This window comes from Pipistrellus kuhlii, unplaced genomic scaffold, assembly GCF_014108245.1.
Source record: "Pipistrellus kuhlii isolate mPipKuh1 unplaced genomic scaffold, mPipKuh1.p scaffold_m20_p_5, whole genome shotgun sequence".
Classification (NCBI taxonomy): Eukaryota; Metazoa; Chordata; class Mammalia; order Chiroptera; family Vespertilionidae; genus Pipistrellus; species Pipistrellus kuhlii.
In genome coordinates, this window is record NW_023425551.1 from 22,967,623 (window position 1) to 22,983,536 (window position 15,914).

At 38.2% G+C, this 15,914-nt stretch overlaps 1 protein-coding gene across 4 annotated transcripts in view; it reads right to left on the bottom strand.

Annotated features, from left to right (window-relative positions):
• Positions 1-765: 765 nt before the first annotated feature.
• Positions 766-15,914, bottom strand: part of HIVEP2 (HIVEP zinc finger 2) — a 170,763-nt gene continuing 155,614 nt past the window's right edge. For all 4 annotated transcript variants that reach the window (XM_036415029.2, XM_045572784.1, XM_045572783.1 and 1 more), the window contains 4 exons: positions 14,262-14,437; positions 10,428-10,529; positions 8,727-9,622; positions 766-3,271 (listed from right to left, as the gene is read on the bottom strand). In XM_036415029.2, coding sequence (XP_036270922.1) covers positions 2,447-3,271; positions 8,727-9,622; positions 10,428-10,529; positions 14,262-14,437 — 1,999 coding nt within the window. In that variant the 3' untranslated portion in view covers positions 766-2,446. The remainder of the gene's footprint in view (positions 3,272-8,726; positions 9,623-10,427; positions 10,530-14,261; positions 14,438-15,914) is intronic.

A 15,914-nucleotide genomic window follows, 5' to 3' on the forward strand; every position in this document is an offset into this window, starting at 1 on the left:
CATACATAATCAGAAACTGTTCTTTAAGGAAATCTGGACGAGGAGATCTTGGTTTAGACTAAGACACACATTGCTCTAAGTAATTGAATGTTCAAGGATTCTTCTCCATGACAAACAGATATTAGGCTGGCTGGCTTTGTTGACCTTTAATTCACCTTTGCAAAACATAGTTTAAAAAGACAGTCTAGCTCATAAAAGAAAACAGTTGAGTTGTAAATCCACCAATTTAAGATTTTTATAATGGCAATACTGATAGATCTTGATCTTAAAAAACTTCTACTTATATTATTTAAAAGGTTCTACTCTTTTGAAATAAAAGAACTGTGATATGTGGATATTTTATGATATACTTATTTCAATTGTTTTTTTGCCTTCAGTCACTGACAAAATTTTGAAAAAGAGGTTTCCCCAGTGAAGTTTCAGACATGTAAGCATACTGAGAGGAGGAATAAGGGGAAATGATAATTTGTTTTACCCATGATTCTTTTCAGATACAATGTATTCTGCTAATGCCCAGGCCTACATTCCAATGAGTCCATTTGTAGAGCCCACACTGTGGTGACCACTATCTGTCTTAAGTGGAAAACGTATGGAAGCCAATGGCTGTCTTCTCACTTGTGAAAAGCATTCACATTAGCATACTGCACAATGGGCTGAGCCTGGCAATTGAAGGCACAAAGGGTATGTTGGTAGCACCAAAATTCCTTTAGAAACCAAAATGGGCAAACTTAAAATGTTAAACAACACATAAGAACTAGACACCTCAAGCATGTAATTGTATATTTATTTCTCTTTTTAAAGAACACTCCTTAATGTAATTCAATATACAAACTTGGTTTCACAGAATTATAATCCACTATATAGCACAAAGATAACCCAGAATGTGTGTGCATGTGTGTGTGTGTGTGTGTGTGTGTGTGTGCATGCACACACAGGGGTGTGTGTGCACATGTGGTACCCTCCCTTTCTGCCATTCCTCTGGACCTACAAAGGCTCTGCCCACCTATGACACTAACCAAAGCCCACTTTGAATGTCATACACAAAAAACATCCTGCTCCCACAAATTCTTTCCCCTGGAAAGCTTCTTCTCCCATTCCCCCTGAGATAGCCAGAAGTGTGACACTCTTCCCCTCTTCCGAAGGGCAAAGTGGCTTCTCCTAAAGCTGATGCCAACCCTGTCACCGTGTGGACTGGCTGACAGGAAGGGCCGTGAGCAGGTAGGTCTCCATGCCTCTTCCCCGCTTCCACACCCACTCCTCAGAGTCCAAGAGCAACCCCTCCGTAGTAGCCTTAGTTCAGTCACCATCACGTGCAGTAAGAACCAAGAAGATTTCTAAGCCCTGGTCTTCTCCATGGGCAGCGCCCAGCACTGCCTGCCAAGCCACCGGGCCGGCCGATAACCAAGCTCTACACAGTCCCATGTGCTTTGTCACTTTTAGTTTTTAAAGACACCCTAGCATAGGTCTGTGGCAACCTAGTGTCCAACTGAGTTACATAAAATTGTACCAGTGATGCACTTGTACATATTTACATGGGGCGGAATGTTTTCCCATATTTTTAGATGAGTATATAGATCAACATGTTCACATAAGACCAAATACTTTTAATATTATTTATAACTGATTTATAAAGCTTTGAAAAAACTCACAATAGCACATTGTTTACTTTAATGCTTTAAGGTACTATCAGTTTAAAATCACAATCAGCACTTAAGTTATAGTCAATCCAGCAAACAAGAGACAAAAAAATTTACAAGAGTTAAGAACTGACTGATACATCCTTTATCTTTTTTTTTTGTCACTAATGCATAAGTGCATAATAAGATACTCTAGTTTAAATATCTTGTTTACAATATACATTTTTGTTCTAGTTATGCAACAGTAAATCCCATGCTTCACATAGAAAAGCAATCCACAACATTTAAGAAAAAATGTACAATTTATGAAACAAGGTAAATAAATATTAGTATTACAGAATCAGAGCTGTACATAAAAGCTGTTCAGTTTTAATCATATAAAAATATGTTTTAGTGCAACCTCACATATATATTGATGCTGTTTTTGCTTTACATCATTTAGATCCAAGTGTCCAAAAAAGGAAAGAAATTACATTTATTACAAAGCAGATACACAAATTCTAAAATATGTACAAATTACTGCTAAAAAATGCTTATAAGAATATAAGCAAAGTAAAGAAAAGGCACAAACATCTGTACAGTTTTAAAAGTACCAGACCCAATAGGTTAATTTCAAATTTTGTTTTGGTCAGGCTCATGATGACTTGTTAATTTACCTATTCTTTTGCTATAACAAAAGTATGTATATATATATAATAGCAACCTACTGTAACTCAGGACAGGCATGCTATAAACTGGATTACCTCTATCTCTAGAAAAACAAAACCAAATAAGAAAATGTGGAAATGAAAGTCTCCATGCATCTGAGATCAATGTAGCTGACTCTTTTCCAACAAAGGTTCTTTGCCTTCCTCTGTGCTTGAAGGTAATTCTTTGCTACCGTGAAAGCCCGACTGTTTGTCATCCATGCAACTCTTGCTGTAAAATGTGGAGCGAGCTAATGCAGTCTGGGATGTACCAAAGTTGTCCTTTTCACCATCATGCAAGTCAGTGTGGGAAGCCGAGGAACAGGGCTGGCCCGACTCAGGCCCACTAAAGTGTCTAATGCTAACATGTGCGCTTTCCAAGGGTTTCTGGTGGGGCTCCTGCACCCGTGCTAGCTGGTCTGCCCCGAGCAGAGCGGCCTCTTCTGTGGCAATCCGGAGAGAGGCAATGGCTTTTGTGCAAGTCTGTATGTTCTCCTCCTGTTCCCTCTCTGTTGCATTTAAGCTGTCTTCCGAAGTGCTCTGTTTCATCAATAGCCGAGGAGAGGAGGGCATGCTGGGTGGACCAGACGACTGCAAAAGGTGAGGAGATGGCTTCTCGTGCTGCTTGGAAATAACATAGGGATCCTTGGCGAAGGATTCCCCGGAAGCTCCTTTCTTCTCCTCAGAGCCCTCCATTGGCAGAGGCAATGTGGGTGGAGGATGTAAACCAGAGAGGGCCGGCTGCAGGGAGTGAACCATTTGGATCCCACCAACGGGCACCATGGGGATAGGAGCTCGTACTTGCTGCTGAGAGTGGAGTGGAAGATGACTGAAGACGTAGTCATTAGGTCCCTCAGGGAAGAGGCTGGAGCCCGGATGTTCATAAGCACCTTCTTGGTCTCCATAGAGACTGAAGTAAGGAACCTGAGGTAATCCCCTTCTTAGATTCTGCATTGGGAACAGAGAGCACAACAGTTAGAACCCACTGTTCTTCATGCTTACATCAAGCTTTTTCATTCATTCATGCTTTCACTGGTTCATTCAAAACACTTTAAAACTACCTGATCCTTCGATTAATTTTTCATTTTCAATACAAAAGAGGTATCTCAGTTGTCTTTTAAAATCCTTGAGTGAAGCTGCCCTTCTTTGAAAAGTTACTTTATAAACAGCAATGTGATAAAATATGCCTGTGTTTTATATGAGGTAAAGAGACATTTTAACTCTGCTTTTTTCATAAAGAAGAATGAAAAGGAAATAATGGAAAATTACTAGAAAAAGTTTTCCAAGCAAAAAGACACTAATATATTTTTAAATTCAAAAGAAATTTAAAACATTACCATCCATTTATACTAAGTAGAATTTTACTATTTTTATGAAGTGTTAATAAGTATAATCAAAGTAACAAGCCTGAAAATTTCTATTAAAAAATGTTTACTGAATAGATGGCAAAATGGTGATACACAAACTGGTTGCTCCAAAGTGCAAGTTATTAGTCTAATAAAATAGATTCCTGCTCAAGAGACACCCCAGGTAGATGACCAGAGTCTTCACCAAATCAAAGGCAGGTTTTATAAGGAAACTATCAATCCATCAGATAAGCTGTTAACACTAAATACTTGGGTGGTAACAGCTCTTACAGGTGGGAACCAAAGACGACTGTGTCTTAAATCATCTGTTTATATTATTACTTCCATTTACATATCTTCTCATAAATTAATGAATTAAAGATACTTAAAATTTTTGGCCAGAATTCCAGATTTCATGATTTCCAGCCCAGAAAATGGAAAACTTACTTTCTATAAATGTTTCTGTAGCAAAACACAATTTAGACTGTGAGATTATTAGGTTTTAATGAGATTATGTGGTTTTAATGACTTAGATTCATTCTTTTAATGGATTATCATCAGTTTGTTGTTATTTTTTGAGAACTTAAAATCAACTCTAGATAAACATGTCAAGTATGGTAGTAATCCAGGAGACAGACAAAAAAAAAAAATGTTCTCATTCATTTCATGAATGTTTCAGTTCTAAAACTCAAGGTATGCTTTATACCATTAATGATTCATTCAGTTCTATTTAGATTGTGAGACTGGCTCAGGAATGATAAATTATGCATCATCTCTGCTACTCTGTGCCATACTTGGCCTTAACCCTGCTCCAGGCTCCAACTTATTCAAGCTAGAAACAAATTATTTGTCCTGGAATTGCAGGAGAAATCATGTAATCATCAACCCTGTAATCACAAGGGCCTAATAAGTTAGATAAGGAGAGAATTTTATGGTATGAGAGAGTCATTATATGCTATCAGGAAAATCCTACTGGTATTTGTTTTGGTTTCAAAAAAGGCACATTTAATTATTGAAAATAATCAAATGAATCTTCAAGTCACAGTTGTTACAGATTCAAAGTTTAAGATGAAATGTGGTTTGCTTATTTTTCCATTTTACTTTGGGTTGCTATTTTGCGATGGCCATTGCATACCCCTAATATGAATGGGGTCTGGGAGGGAGCCTGAGAGACAGAACTCCCATTGCAAGAGGTATCTCACTCAAGGCTCTTGAAGGGAATGAAGAAATTGTAAAACTAAAATTTATTAATTATATTCAAATTCCAACAAAGCTGTATTTGTGTTAAGAATAAAAGTGTCACATTTAGACCTTTACTGGTCAGAAAACCAATGATTACAACCACAGAAGTTAGCACACAAGCAGAATTTCTATCTGGTAACCACACATCCTCTCTCCATCTATTCATCCCTTCTTCATCCTCCTAATTAATTCTCAATAAGATGTATCTACTTCAGTTTTTACTTTATTTGCAACCCTATTGTGTTCTATAATTTATGCTTTATTGTTGTGATATGTGAACAAACTCACAACTTATTTAAATCTCAGTAAGAGAAATCTTGATGTGGAAATGCAAATAATGAATTCATATGTGGGTTGTGTTATATATAACTCCCATGTACCAGATATATTACCCCACTCATCTTTTAACAGTGTCAGTAGGCCCTCTGGAAGCAAAAGAAGGAAGGATTGCAAGAGGTTTTACCAGTTGGTGTGTGGAGGTGGGGGCAGGAGCAGAGGAGCCAATGCCTGGGAAGGTAATGGGGAAAGGAAGCAAGTGCTCAGCTCAGCTGTGACCCATCTGGGCTCAGGTAGTGGCTGAGGGTTGCAGAACAAAGCATGGCCTTGGCTTAAAAACTGAGGTGTACCCTGAACGAGCTAACAGCAGGAAGTTTTCAGCTGACTACATTCCTTACAGCTGAATGGCAAGTTCTTTTCAGGACCAAAATCTGCTTGGATCACCTCTCTGGCTACCACAATTAGGAAACTATGACTGAGAGGTTAAGTGATTTGCCCAAGATCACAGAGATAGCAAAGGAAAGAACTGAATGTGGACTCTTTCACAGGACACAGTGTTCATCTACACCAGTAGTTGGCAAACTGCGGCTCGCGAGCCACATATGGCTCTTTGGCCCCTTGAGTGTGGCTCTTCCACAAAATACCATGGCATGGGTGAGTCTATTTTGAAGAAGTTGTATTAAAAGTTTAATTTTTAAAAATTTGACTCTCAACAGAAATTTCAATCCTTATGTACTGCTGATATTTGGCCCTGCTGACTAATGAGTTTGGCGACCACTGACCTACACTATGTACTGAGGACCAAGACACTCTTTTGTCTCCTTGCTATTGATCTACCAAATCTCTAAGATGAAGACAGAAACCTCAAAAATTTCACCCAAATCCTTGCACTTCATATAGTAGACTTTTAAGAAATATTTACTAACTGGAAAAAAAGACCTTCTTATTCTATATATCTATGTATCTGTCTATCTGTCTATCTATCTGTTTATCTAGTCATCCATTCATCCTAAAATTGAAACTAACCAGGGGGCATTATGTCAGAAACACCAGGGTCCCCGTGATTGCATATCATCTCCTCCAAACCTTCTCCGTGACTCAGACTAATAATGAGTATAACATGCCGGGCTACAAGGTCCTTTCACTCCAGTCACTGTCTTGTGAGCCCTTGGTCAAGGTCAAGTAAGGAAACAAGGTATTGCTAATAGCATTTCCATAAAAACAAACAAACAAACAAAAAAACACCACTATTTCAGGGGTAATCCAATTAAATATTTTCAAACATTATTCAGAAGGATGAAGTACTTATAAAGTACAGCAATCAGGAGAAATACTTCTCACAGCATTGCCAATTTTATTTTGTCTGGCAACAAGAAGCTCATGTATATATCACATAAAGATGCAAATCTTCCTTTGCCCCTCAAAAACTATGTGAGAAAGCATAAAGTGTTTGGGATCAAATGCTTCTGCTTCAGGGAGGATTTCCAGATCTGTTCCATCATATCATGTGACCAAAGAAGCAGGCTATTAATTCTCTCAAGATAATTACACTGGGTAATAGACCGAAGGCTCAGCACTTGGGCTCCATAAATGGCAAAGTTTAATAATTCTATTAAATATCCAAGTGAATTGGGCATATATGCAAAAGTTAGGTGAACTCCCTTAGCTTACTTCTCCAATTCCTTTGCCTGAGTTGATTGTGAGTGTTATTATTTTTTTAATAACAATACTGTGTTGGCACTAATGGTTTATTTTGTTGTTGTTAATCCTCATTTGAGGATATTTTTATATTGACATTTTAGAGAGAGTGGAAGGGAGGGGGAGAGACACACAGAGAGAAAAACATCGATATGAGAGAGACACATCTATTGGTTGTGCCTCAACCAGGGCTGGGGATCAAGCCTACAATTGAGGTACGCGCCCTTGACCAGAATCAAACCTGAGACCCTTCAGTCCGAGGGCTTTACCCACTGAGCTAAACCCACATGAGCAAGGCTTATTTTTTGTGTGACTACAATTGACTGAATATACTTCAACATCTTACTAATACCACAGTCTCGGAACAGGAGAGCCACATCTCACACATACCATCAGCATCACTGGGTCTAAACAAGAGAAAGCATTTTACACCCAGATGCAGTGTCCTGGCACCTTAAGGCTTTATCACTCTTCATTTATGCTGCAATAGCATTAACTTCAGATTTCTCTTTTCTACTTAACATCACCAAGACACAAACACTAGTGCAAATGTACCTCTTTTTTTTTTCTTTTTTTTTCTTACTACCTACTTTATTAGCTTGGCAAATAAATCCCATCCTGTTTGCTATACAATAGTTACTGCTTGAAAATTAAGTTGATGGCAGGCCTGTGAAAACAGGATGCTGGTGGCAGGGGGCTAAAAAGCAACACCAAGGAGCTTTCCTAAAGTTGAAAAATTCAACAACCTAAGCTTATGATTCAGGTTGGTGAAAAGGTAGTAAGAGGGAGGCAGCTGGCCACCAGGGCAGTGAGAAGACAGGACTGGGAGCTAGCAAGGCTTCCTTTGGCTGTGAAGGGTAGGGTTGAGCCACATGACAGAATTCAGAGCAAAGAGAGAACAGCAAAGAATAGAGACCGCAAAACAACAACAACAAAACACATTTAAAGCAAATATATTCAAGAGGTCGCATTCATCTGTTTATGCTAAGTAGCTCCTTCATTCATTTTCAAAATCCTACACAAACTGAAAGCAACATCAAGGTCTTCCCTGCCATGGAATGAGGCAGGGTGAGTGCTTTTCAATTCATTTGCATTAAACCTCCTGCTTAAATTTAATTCATGATTGTACCATTGTTCTCTTAATTTACACCGAGGGCATATCATAGAAATCTCCTCTGATACTTTCTCTTACGCTCTCCCAAATTCCTACTCTCTTCGGGCCCCCATCTCACTAAGCAAGTGCCCTTGGTTAGCAGGAGATGGAAATAATGGTAAAACACACACATATGTGTTGATGCCTTTGACTTATAAAGGGATCATTCTCTTTTCTCCCTCATTAGTGTCACATGTTCACTCATTGTGAACAAGGTCATGCTCAAGGTATTGAGTTTATTTTTCAAAAAGTTACTGAAAGTCAAGACTAATACCCAAATCAGAATCCTCACATAGCAAAGAGTTATATAACTATGACAGCTAAATACCCCTGAGAGTGTCTGTCTAAGCATTCATGACACTCCAAAGACTTTATCTTTTCTATTCATGTCGAAGTTTCGGCTCATGTTTATAATTAGTTAAGCTTAGAAAGCATTCAGGAAGGCCTCACCTGTTACCAGCTGGAATGCACCACTGCTCTGATGCAATACTACTACACTTGGGGTAGTGCCACAGCCATGTAACTGACAATAGCTTGTGATAAAAATGTCTTCCTACTATTTTCAGTAACCGAGTTCACTCCTCCCCAGGAGAGAGACTCATGTGATAAATTCCACACTAGTGCGTTATCAAGAGGTTCTCATGCGCCATGACTTACATATTAAAAAGAGAAAGCTACTCATACTCACAGGAGGCCCCAATACGATTGGATCTGCTTGCAAATACTGCCCCATGGACAATGGTGGGTTGTGGTATAAAGCCCTTCTGGGAGATGGTGCTCTGATGGAGGTCATGTATCTTCTCTCTCTTCTGGGAGAGAGGTCTCTTCTTGCTGTGATATCTTTCCCAGGTGACAATGGCCTCCTTGGGGACAGATGCCTTCTTGGTGAAACATCTCTTTGTGACATCTCTCTTCTCAATGCAGCTTCCTTTCTTGGTGAAAGATGTCTCATGGGTGATAGATCTCTCCTAGGTGATAAGTGTCTTCTGGGTGATAAATCTCCTTTGGGTATCAGATACCTCTTTGGTGAATTATCTCGACAGGGTGAAGAATCATATCCTGGTGAGGAATGGTGGCTTGAGGGAGAGAAGTCCCTTGGAGAGGAGCTGGGCTCTGAAGACAGCATGCATTCTTCATCCATGCAACTGGGTATGTCTAACCTGTCTTTGTCTGGTTCCGAGTCTGTACTTTTGCTCTGGAATAACCTCTGGTATTCTGTCATCTGGGTATCTTCACATGAGTCGCTTGGTGTCACAAGCTGAGTAACCTGAATACTTGGCAAAGTAACCAAATAGCTGATCAATGAAGAATGTCCCAGGGAACTATCAGAGGGAACCCCATGGGGTATGGCGCCAACATTCACAGGCAAAGAGGAGAATCTAGGAGGCTGAGGACTGGTGCTTCTTGATCTGGTTTTTGGTGTCAAATCTCCCTGGTCATCGAAGTCATCATCATCTTCATCATCATCATCATTATCATCTGCATCCTCACCATCCGATTCTTCAGCATCGGAGAACTGATGATCAGTTGAAATGCTGGACATGCTATGCTTTTCAGCCACTTTGTGCAAATCTTCCATAGTTTCTGAAACAATTGAACAGAAGATAGTCGAGTTCCAGATCCAAACATCAAGATTAGGAGCTAACTTAGGCCCCATCTCTTCCCAAAAGCTTTCCTCAACCCTCCAGCCCCTACAGATAGTTTTCATCTCTGAACACCTGCCACTCACTGGATACATCTCTCTGTAAGCCTGCATTGGTCCTTATCTTTTATGTACCAGTCCTATTTCAACCCACCTTACAATAAAAACTCCAGAGTAAAACCTTGTATCTTAGATATCACACCACCCATAGAAAATCATCAACAAATATGTATGTAATGTTGTAAATGATAATGTTAGAAAAAATAAAAAGCAACAACCTGTCTCTATAGGTATAAGCTTGTGTGTAAGGAGAATATCTTAGGAAGTTTGGCTGAGCGTCAGGTTTTCTATTGAGGTTAATAATGTGTGTTGTTGTTTTTTTCTATTGCATTTCCTCTTAATAGGACAAATAAGATATTAAGATGCTTTTCAAATTTCCCAGAAAGTTTTATAAAATGTACATCCCTAACACAACAAAAGTGCAGCTGGATTTCCTTTATGGTTCTAGATAGAAATATTTTCTTGGTAAGACCTCTCTCCCTTCCTACTTATGAACTGAAATGCATTTGCTTCTTCTCAGTAGGTTTCAAGCAATTCAACATGATAGACTTCTTTTCTATATTTAATATTTAATAAAATAAAATGTGATTTTTTTTTTTTTAAAGAAAACATCTAAACTTATTTTACCACCGGCCACAAAGCTGAAGCATATGTAGTGAAACAGTCCACCAGCTAAATGATAGATACCTGTTTCCTCGGTTTCTGTATCATCCACTGAAGTCATCGAGACACCCAACTCCAGGCATTTTTTCATGTGCGCTTTAGATTTCATATGCTTTGTCAGGTTTCCTAGAAATCACAAATGATAAAATAATTAATCTGTTACCAAAATGTGATGATTGCTCCAAAAGTCACTTGAGATGATAGGAATTTGTTTCTACCCATGATCCCTTCCTTCAATCAGAAGAGGGACAATCTGGTTTGTGAAGATAGTAAGCCCTGAGGGCTGTGGCTCAATCTTAGGTTTTCTTCATTCTAGAAGACGTGTTGGCACCTAAAACCACATCTTTTCAAGGGTAGGCTCCAAGCAGGACTTGGAATCCCGCTTTCCTGACTGAGAAGGGATCTTATATCTTTGGCCCAAATGGGTCAGCCTCCTAATTCTATAAAATAAGGAGCTAATATGCAAATGGTCATCACCCCATTATACTATAATGACCAATCAGCAGGGACCTGAGGCTGTGTGGTGCCTGGCCAGGCTGGGGAACCTCAGTACATGCCCTGCACCCGGCAGAGCTTGAGGTGGGACCTCATGCCATGCCCTCTGCTTGGTGGGGCTTGATGGGGCCCCTCAGGCCATGTGCCCCTCCCTCCTGGTGCCAGTCCTTGGGACCTGAGGCTGCACCTCCTGCCCAGTGGGACTTAATGGGGGTGTGGCCAGCCAGGTCTGGGTCTCCTGCAATTTTAAGGTGCACACAGGGGGGCGGGGACTTGACTCTGGGTCATGCAGAGAACCCCAGGCTCTGACAGGAAGGAGGTTTTCATATACATTTTACTAATTTTCTTCAATCTCTGACACTTCTATTACAGAGAAAGGGCAAATAGCAATATTAAAATATTTCTTCTAATTAATTCCCTTTTAATGTGCACAAATTTCATGCACCAGGCCACTAGTACTCCATAAAAAGTCAAACTGTGTCACAATCTCAGAGTTAACTTCGCAATTAAATATTATCAACAAAGCCACTTCCTGGCACTGATCTAATATAGATTAGACTCACAGGATCTTAACTAGTCAGAAGAAAAAACAAATCCAAACTAACATTAGGGGCAAGCCTGTAATGAATTCAAAGAACAGGCATACTTTATGACAGCAGTTTCTTCTGGGGCAGTAATACTGCCTTTTTACTTATCTTGAAACTCCTATTATTCCATGAAAAAAGAAAAAAATTTATGTCACATACAGTATGTATGATGACATAGAGATACATAATTATATATATATATATATATATATATATATATATATATATACACACACACACACACACAAATGTGTATGTAAGTTTCTGTAGATTTATGTAATTTCTATATGTAATGTGAGAAATTATGAAAACACTGATCTAATCAATTTTGACTTAGGATCTATGGGAAAAAAAATATATATATACTGTTCCATGTCATATATAGCTTATCAAAAGAGATCCAGAAGTTAATTGTTGTAAAGGCCATAATATTGTCTAAGCCCTTTGATGCTGCCTTAGCAATGTACCAGTAAGTACCTTAATTTAAAGAATAGGCTCATTGAATCTAGGTAGAAACCTTCAGCCTGCTGAAATAGTTTGTTCCCCTTGTAAAGGGTGTTTAGTTTGCTATTAATGTAATATATGAGTCACAATTCTAAACTAGGACACTGTTGTTTATTATTTTACTTATATTATTACAGTTTCTTTAAAAAGCTCAAACATTTTTGTAGACAAATCATCGAGAACTTTAAAATCTGAAAATTGATTAAATATAAGTACAAATTAATAGAAACCATCTACTCCTGCAAGGGAGCTAGGAATCTTGTATGTGGATGGGTGTGGATGTTAAATGAGTCAAGATAATTTATTTTGATCTTAATATGTGTTTCTTCTTCTGTCTTTTTCTTTCCACTCGTTTCAAGCAGGTGGTGAAGCTTTGAGCTTTCGTTTTTAGGGAAGGTGTGTTGTTAGAAATCTGGCTCTACAACAACCCCACCCTGGCTTTAGTTTATGGGATTCTTGAACTTCTGAAGGGCTTAGAGCAAGAAGAGGGGAACTGAGCAGTAGGGTAGGGGGCAGGCACTGAAGGAGTGGCCCGGGCCTGAAGGAAATACTGGTCCTATGAGTGTGCTCCTGATCTGAGCTCAGGTGTCTGGGGTTTGGGTAACAGGATCTCAGCTGGAGGGGATTCCCAGAATTTTTTGCTCATTTTAAGATTCTGAGAAATTTTCACATTTCCAAAGAGGCATAGTAAAGTGAAATAATGACCAAGAATAAGTTATTTCCTTCTAAACTCCAAGACAATGGTTCAAAGTGAAATTTAAGTTGATTTAAAAAATATCTTTAAAACGTTTCTTCCCCGTATTGCACACAGCTCTACCTGCAGACAAATCATATGTCCAGTAAAGATATATTGGTTGTAATGACTGGCAGATTTGCAGTATATTTTAAAACTAAAGTTTATATTTTCTTATCTCCCAGGAAGTCTCTTAGTGAAATTCTATATGAAAGTCTTGATGGTGCAATGGTGAATGATATTTAAAGGACATTTTGTGTATTTCTTTTGAAAAGCAAATGAACATTCTCTTCCCCCTTCTCTGGCTTGCTAATAAAGAAAAAACAGGTATATTGAGAGGCTTCACATTTATATTTCTGACAAACCATTGAAACAATTCAGGATTTTAACTATAAAAGAAAATAAGTACACATTTCTCTAGCAAAGACTGAATTTTCTCTGATATTTACTTTTCTTGATGTGGACTAAAGTGGATCAACTGGAATAGAAATTTAAAGTTAAAACTTTGGAAAGTGATGTGAGGCTTCTGAAGGGTGAGAGGTGTCTAGAGGATCCATTAGTACTTCTAAAAAAACAGTAGAACACACTTCTACAAAAGTCAATCCACCTCTAGTTCACTATTGTTTGTATTCTGAGAACCCTGGGTTTATGAACACTTTAGAAACATAATCAAAGCAACCTTCTCCTGTAAAATACTTTCATATGAAACTACCTGTTTAAAAAAGATTTAGAGCTGAAGCCGGTTTGGCTCAGTGGATAGAGCATCAGCCTGTGGACTGAAAGATCTTGGGTTCGATTCTGGTCAAGGGAATGTACCTTGATTGCGGGCACATCCTCAGTGGGGGGTGTGCAGGAGGCAGCTGGTCGATGTTTCTCTCTCATCGGTGTTTCTAACTCTCTATCCTTCTCCCTTCCTTTCTGTAAAAAGTCAATAAAATATATATATATATTTAAAACATATTTAGAAAATACACAGAATATCTTTTCAAGGCAAGTCCTAGTTATGACCTAAGAATAGGAAATTGTCTCTGTGATGATAAATACAGATCCCAAGCTATAAAGTGTCTATGCATAATTAATGCTACTGTGGATGGAGGGGCCCACCTGGGAATCTGTGGATTTCTACATTATTTATAATCTTGAAACTGACCATGGGCACATGTTTTTCCCCCCAGCTGCTGCTTTGCTATCCTAATGCTACTGCATGATCTCCCTGTAGTATTTCAATACTGCTGCAAAGATTATTTAGATCACATAACATTCCAACATGAAGTAATAGCTATCCAGGCAATTCTGAGCCACTTCCTTCAGAGATAACTGGCCTGGGCCCAACTCTATATGGCTCTTAAGTCGTAAAAGGAGCCTCATTGTCTCATATACATCCTTTAATCACTTACATGAGGGAGGAAACACATTTCATGGGGTCATATTTTCACAAACAAAATCTATCATTTTGTCGATAAAATGGGATCTGGAATCCAAGGTAACCATAAAATAGTGATTCTCCTCTAAAAAAAAAAAAAAAAATCAGACCCATACCTTTCGTCTTGAAGGCGAAGTTACATAACTTGCACACATAAGGCCGGACATCAGTATGAGTGCGGATATGCTTTTTGAGCATGCTTGGTTTCTTGCAGCGAATCCCACATTCTTCACAGATGTACTTCCCACGTCCACGTCCTCTGACATATACATAATCTTCATTTGACTTATACCTGTTTAAAAAGGGGGAATCCAGCTAAAGTGTTTTCAAATACTTTAGCACGTGATATATATAATCAAACCCAAAGCTAATCATCTGCATGGCAAATTTTTGTGAGAGGCTTTTATAATTACTCAACCTTATTGCCAAGACCTATAAAATTTATGCAGTAAATGCCTGAAAGAGTTAGATAATATATTTGGTATTGTAAACAAAATGGACTTTCTTCTTACATTTAGTTCAACATGGAATTTGCTCTTTTCTATTAAGTATAACATATAGACTTGTTACAGACTATCAACTGGACTTATAAAGCCCCAAAGAGTTGCAGAGCTGTGCCTTACTACTGTTGGATTCTAGTAAAACTTCCAAACAAGAATCATCCAAAAAGTTCTACCAACATATTCAAATAATCATATATCATTTAGTAATATTACATCATCTAAGATGTGCATGCACCACACATATACCCCTCCAAATTTGCTAAAATTAATGTAACTGATAATAGACTTCTTCTTTGCAAGTTTCTACTCTATTTTTATAATCCTGGCACGAGAGTGCGTTGGAAATTTCTAGCTTACACAGGCTGAGCTGAGCTCACCAACTGTTGTCTACAGATTTCATCTGCTCTTCCCAAGGACTGAGAATCTGTATACAAATGGAGTCTAAATTTCAAGTGGCTTCTGGGAGATACTGTTACATAATGAAAACCAAAGATTCAACTTTTCAATCAAATTTGCATTGGTGTCCAGGAGGATTTAGTTGAGAGGTTTGAAAGAATGTCTAGTTAAATTAGTTAGATGAATAAAGTCTTAGGTATTTACTGTGATAATCTACAGAAGAAACCTACCCAGTGCTCAAACATCATACAAAGAAACATAATCTGCCATAGAGGAGAGTGACATTCTATTGAATAAATCAGTGATTATTATCTCCTTATCCTCTCATAAATCACAGTGAGGCTAGAATTATGGGTCTAAATGTCATTCTTGGAAAGATATTCCTTCTGAAGTGTATTATTTATAACTTCAAAAGGTAAATTGACATACAAAATGCCCTATTCATTGGGTATTAAATTAAAGGCGCTAGGTTTCTAATTTCCTACATTCCCAGAGCACTGTAAACTTCTCTATTTGTCCCAGCTAATCCATCATCAGGAATAATGATTCAACCTCATTCATCCAATGCACTGAAGAATTTTTAAGAAAGAAAAATCCACACACGTATTAAATACCAGATCTGCTATAGATACTGTTTAATCTTAACATGATCTACTTTTTGGTTAGTACCAATCCAGGTGAGATTTAAAAATGAATAGTTAATTTTGCATGCTTTCTGCTCCTTTAAATCTGTCCTCTTTTACAAAAAAAAAAAATAAAATAAAAAAAATTAAAAAAAAAAATCCAATATCAGTTTTAGGCTTTATCTTTTATCTAACATTGTATTTTGTCATAAAGTAGAAAAGAACCTAAAGATGCAAAATATCTTTC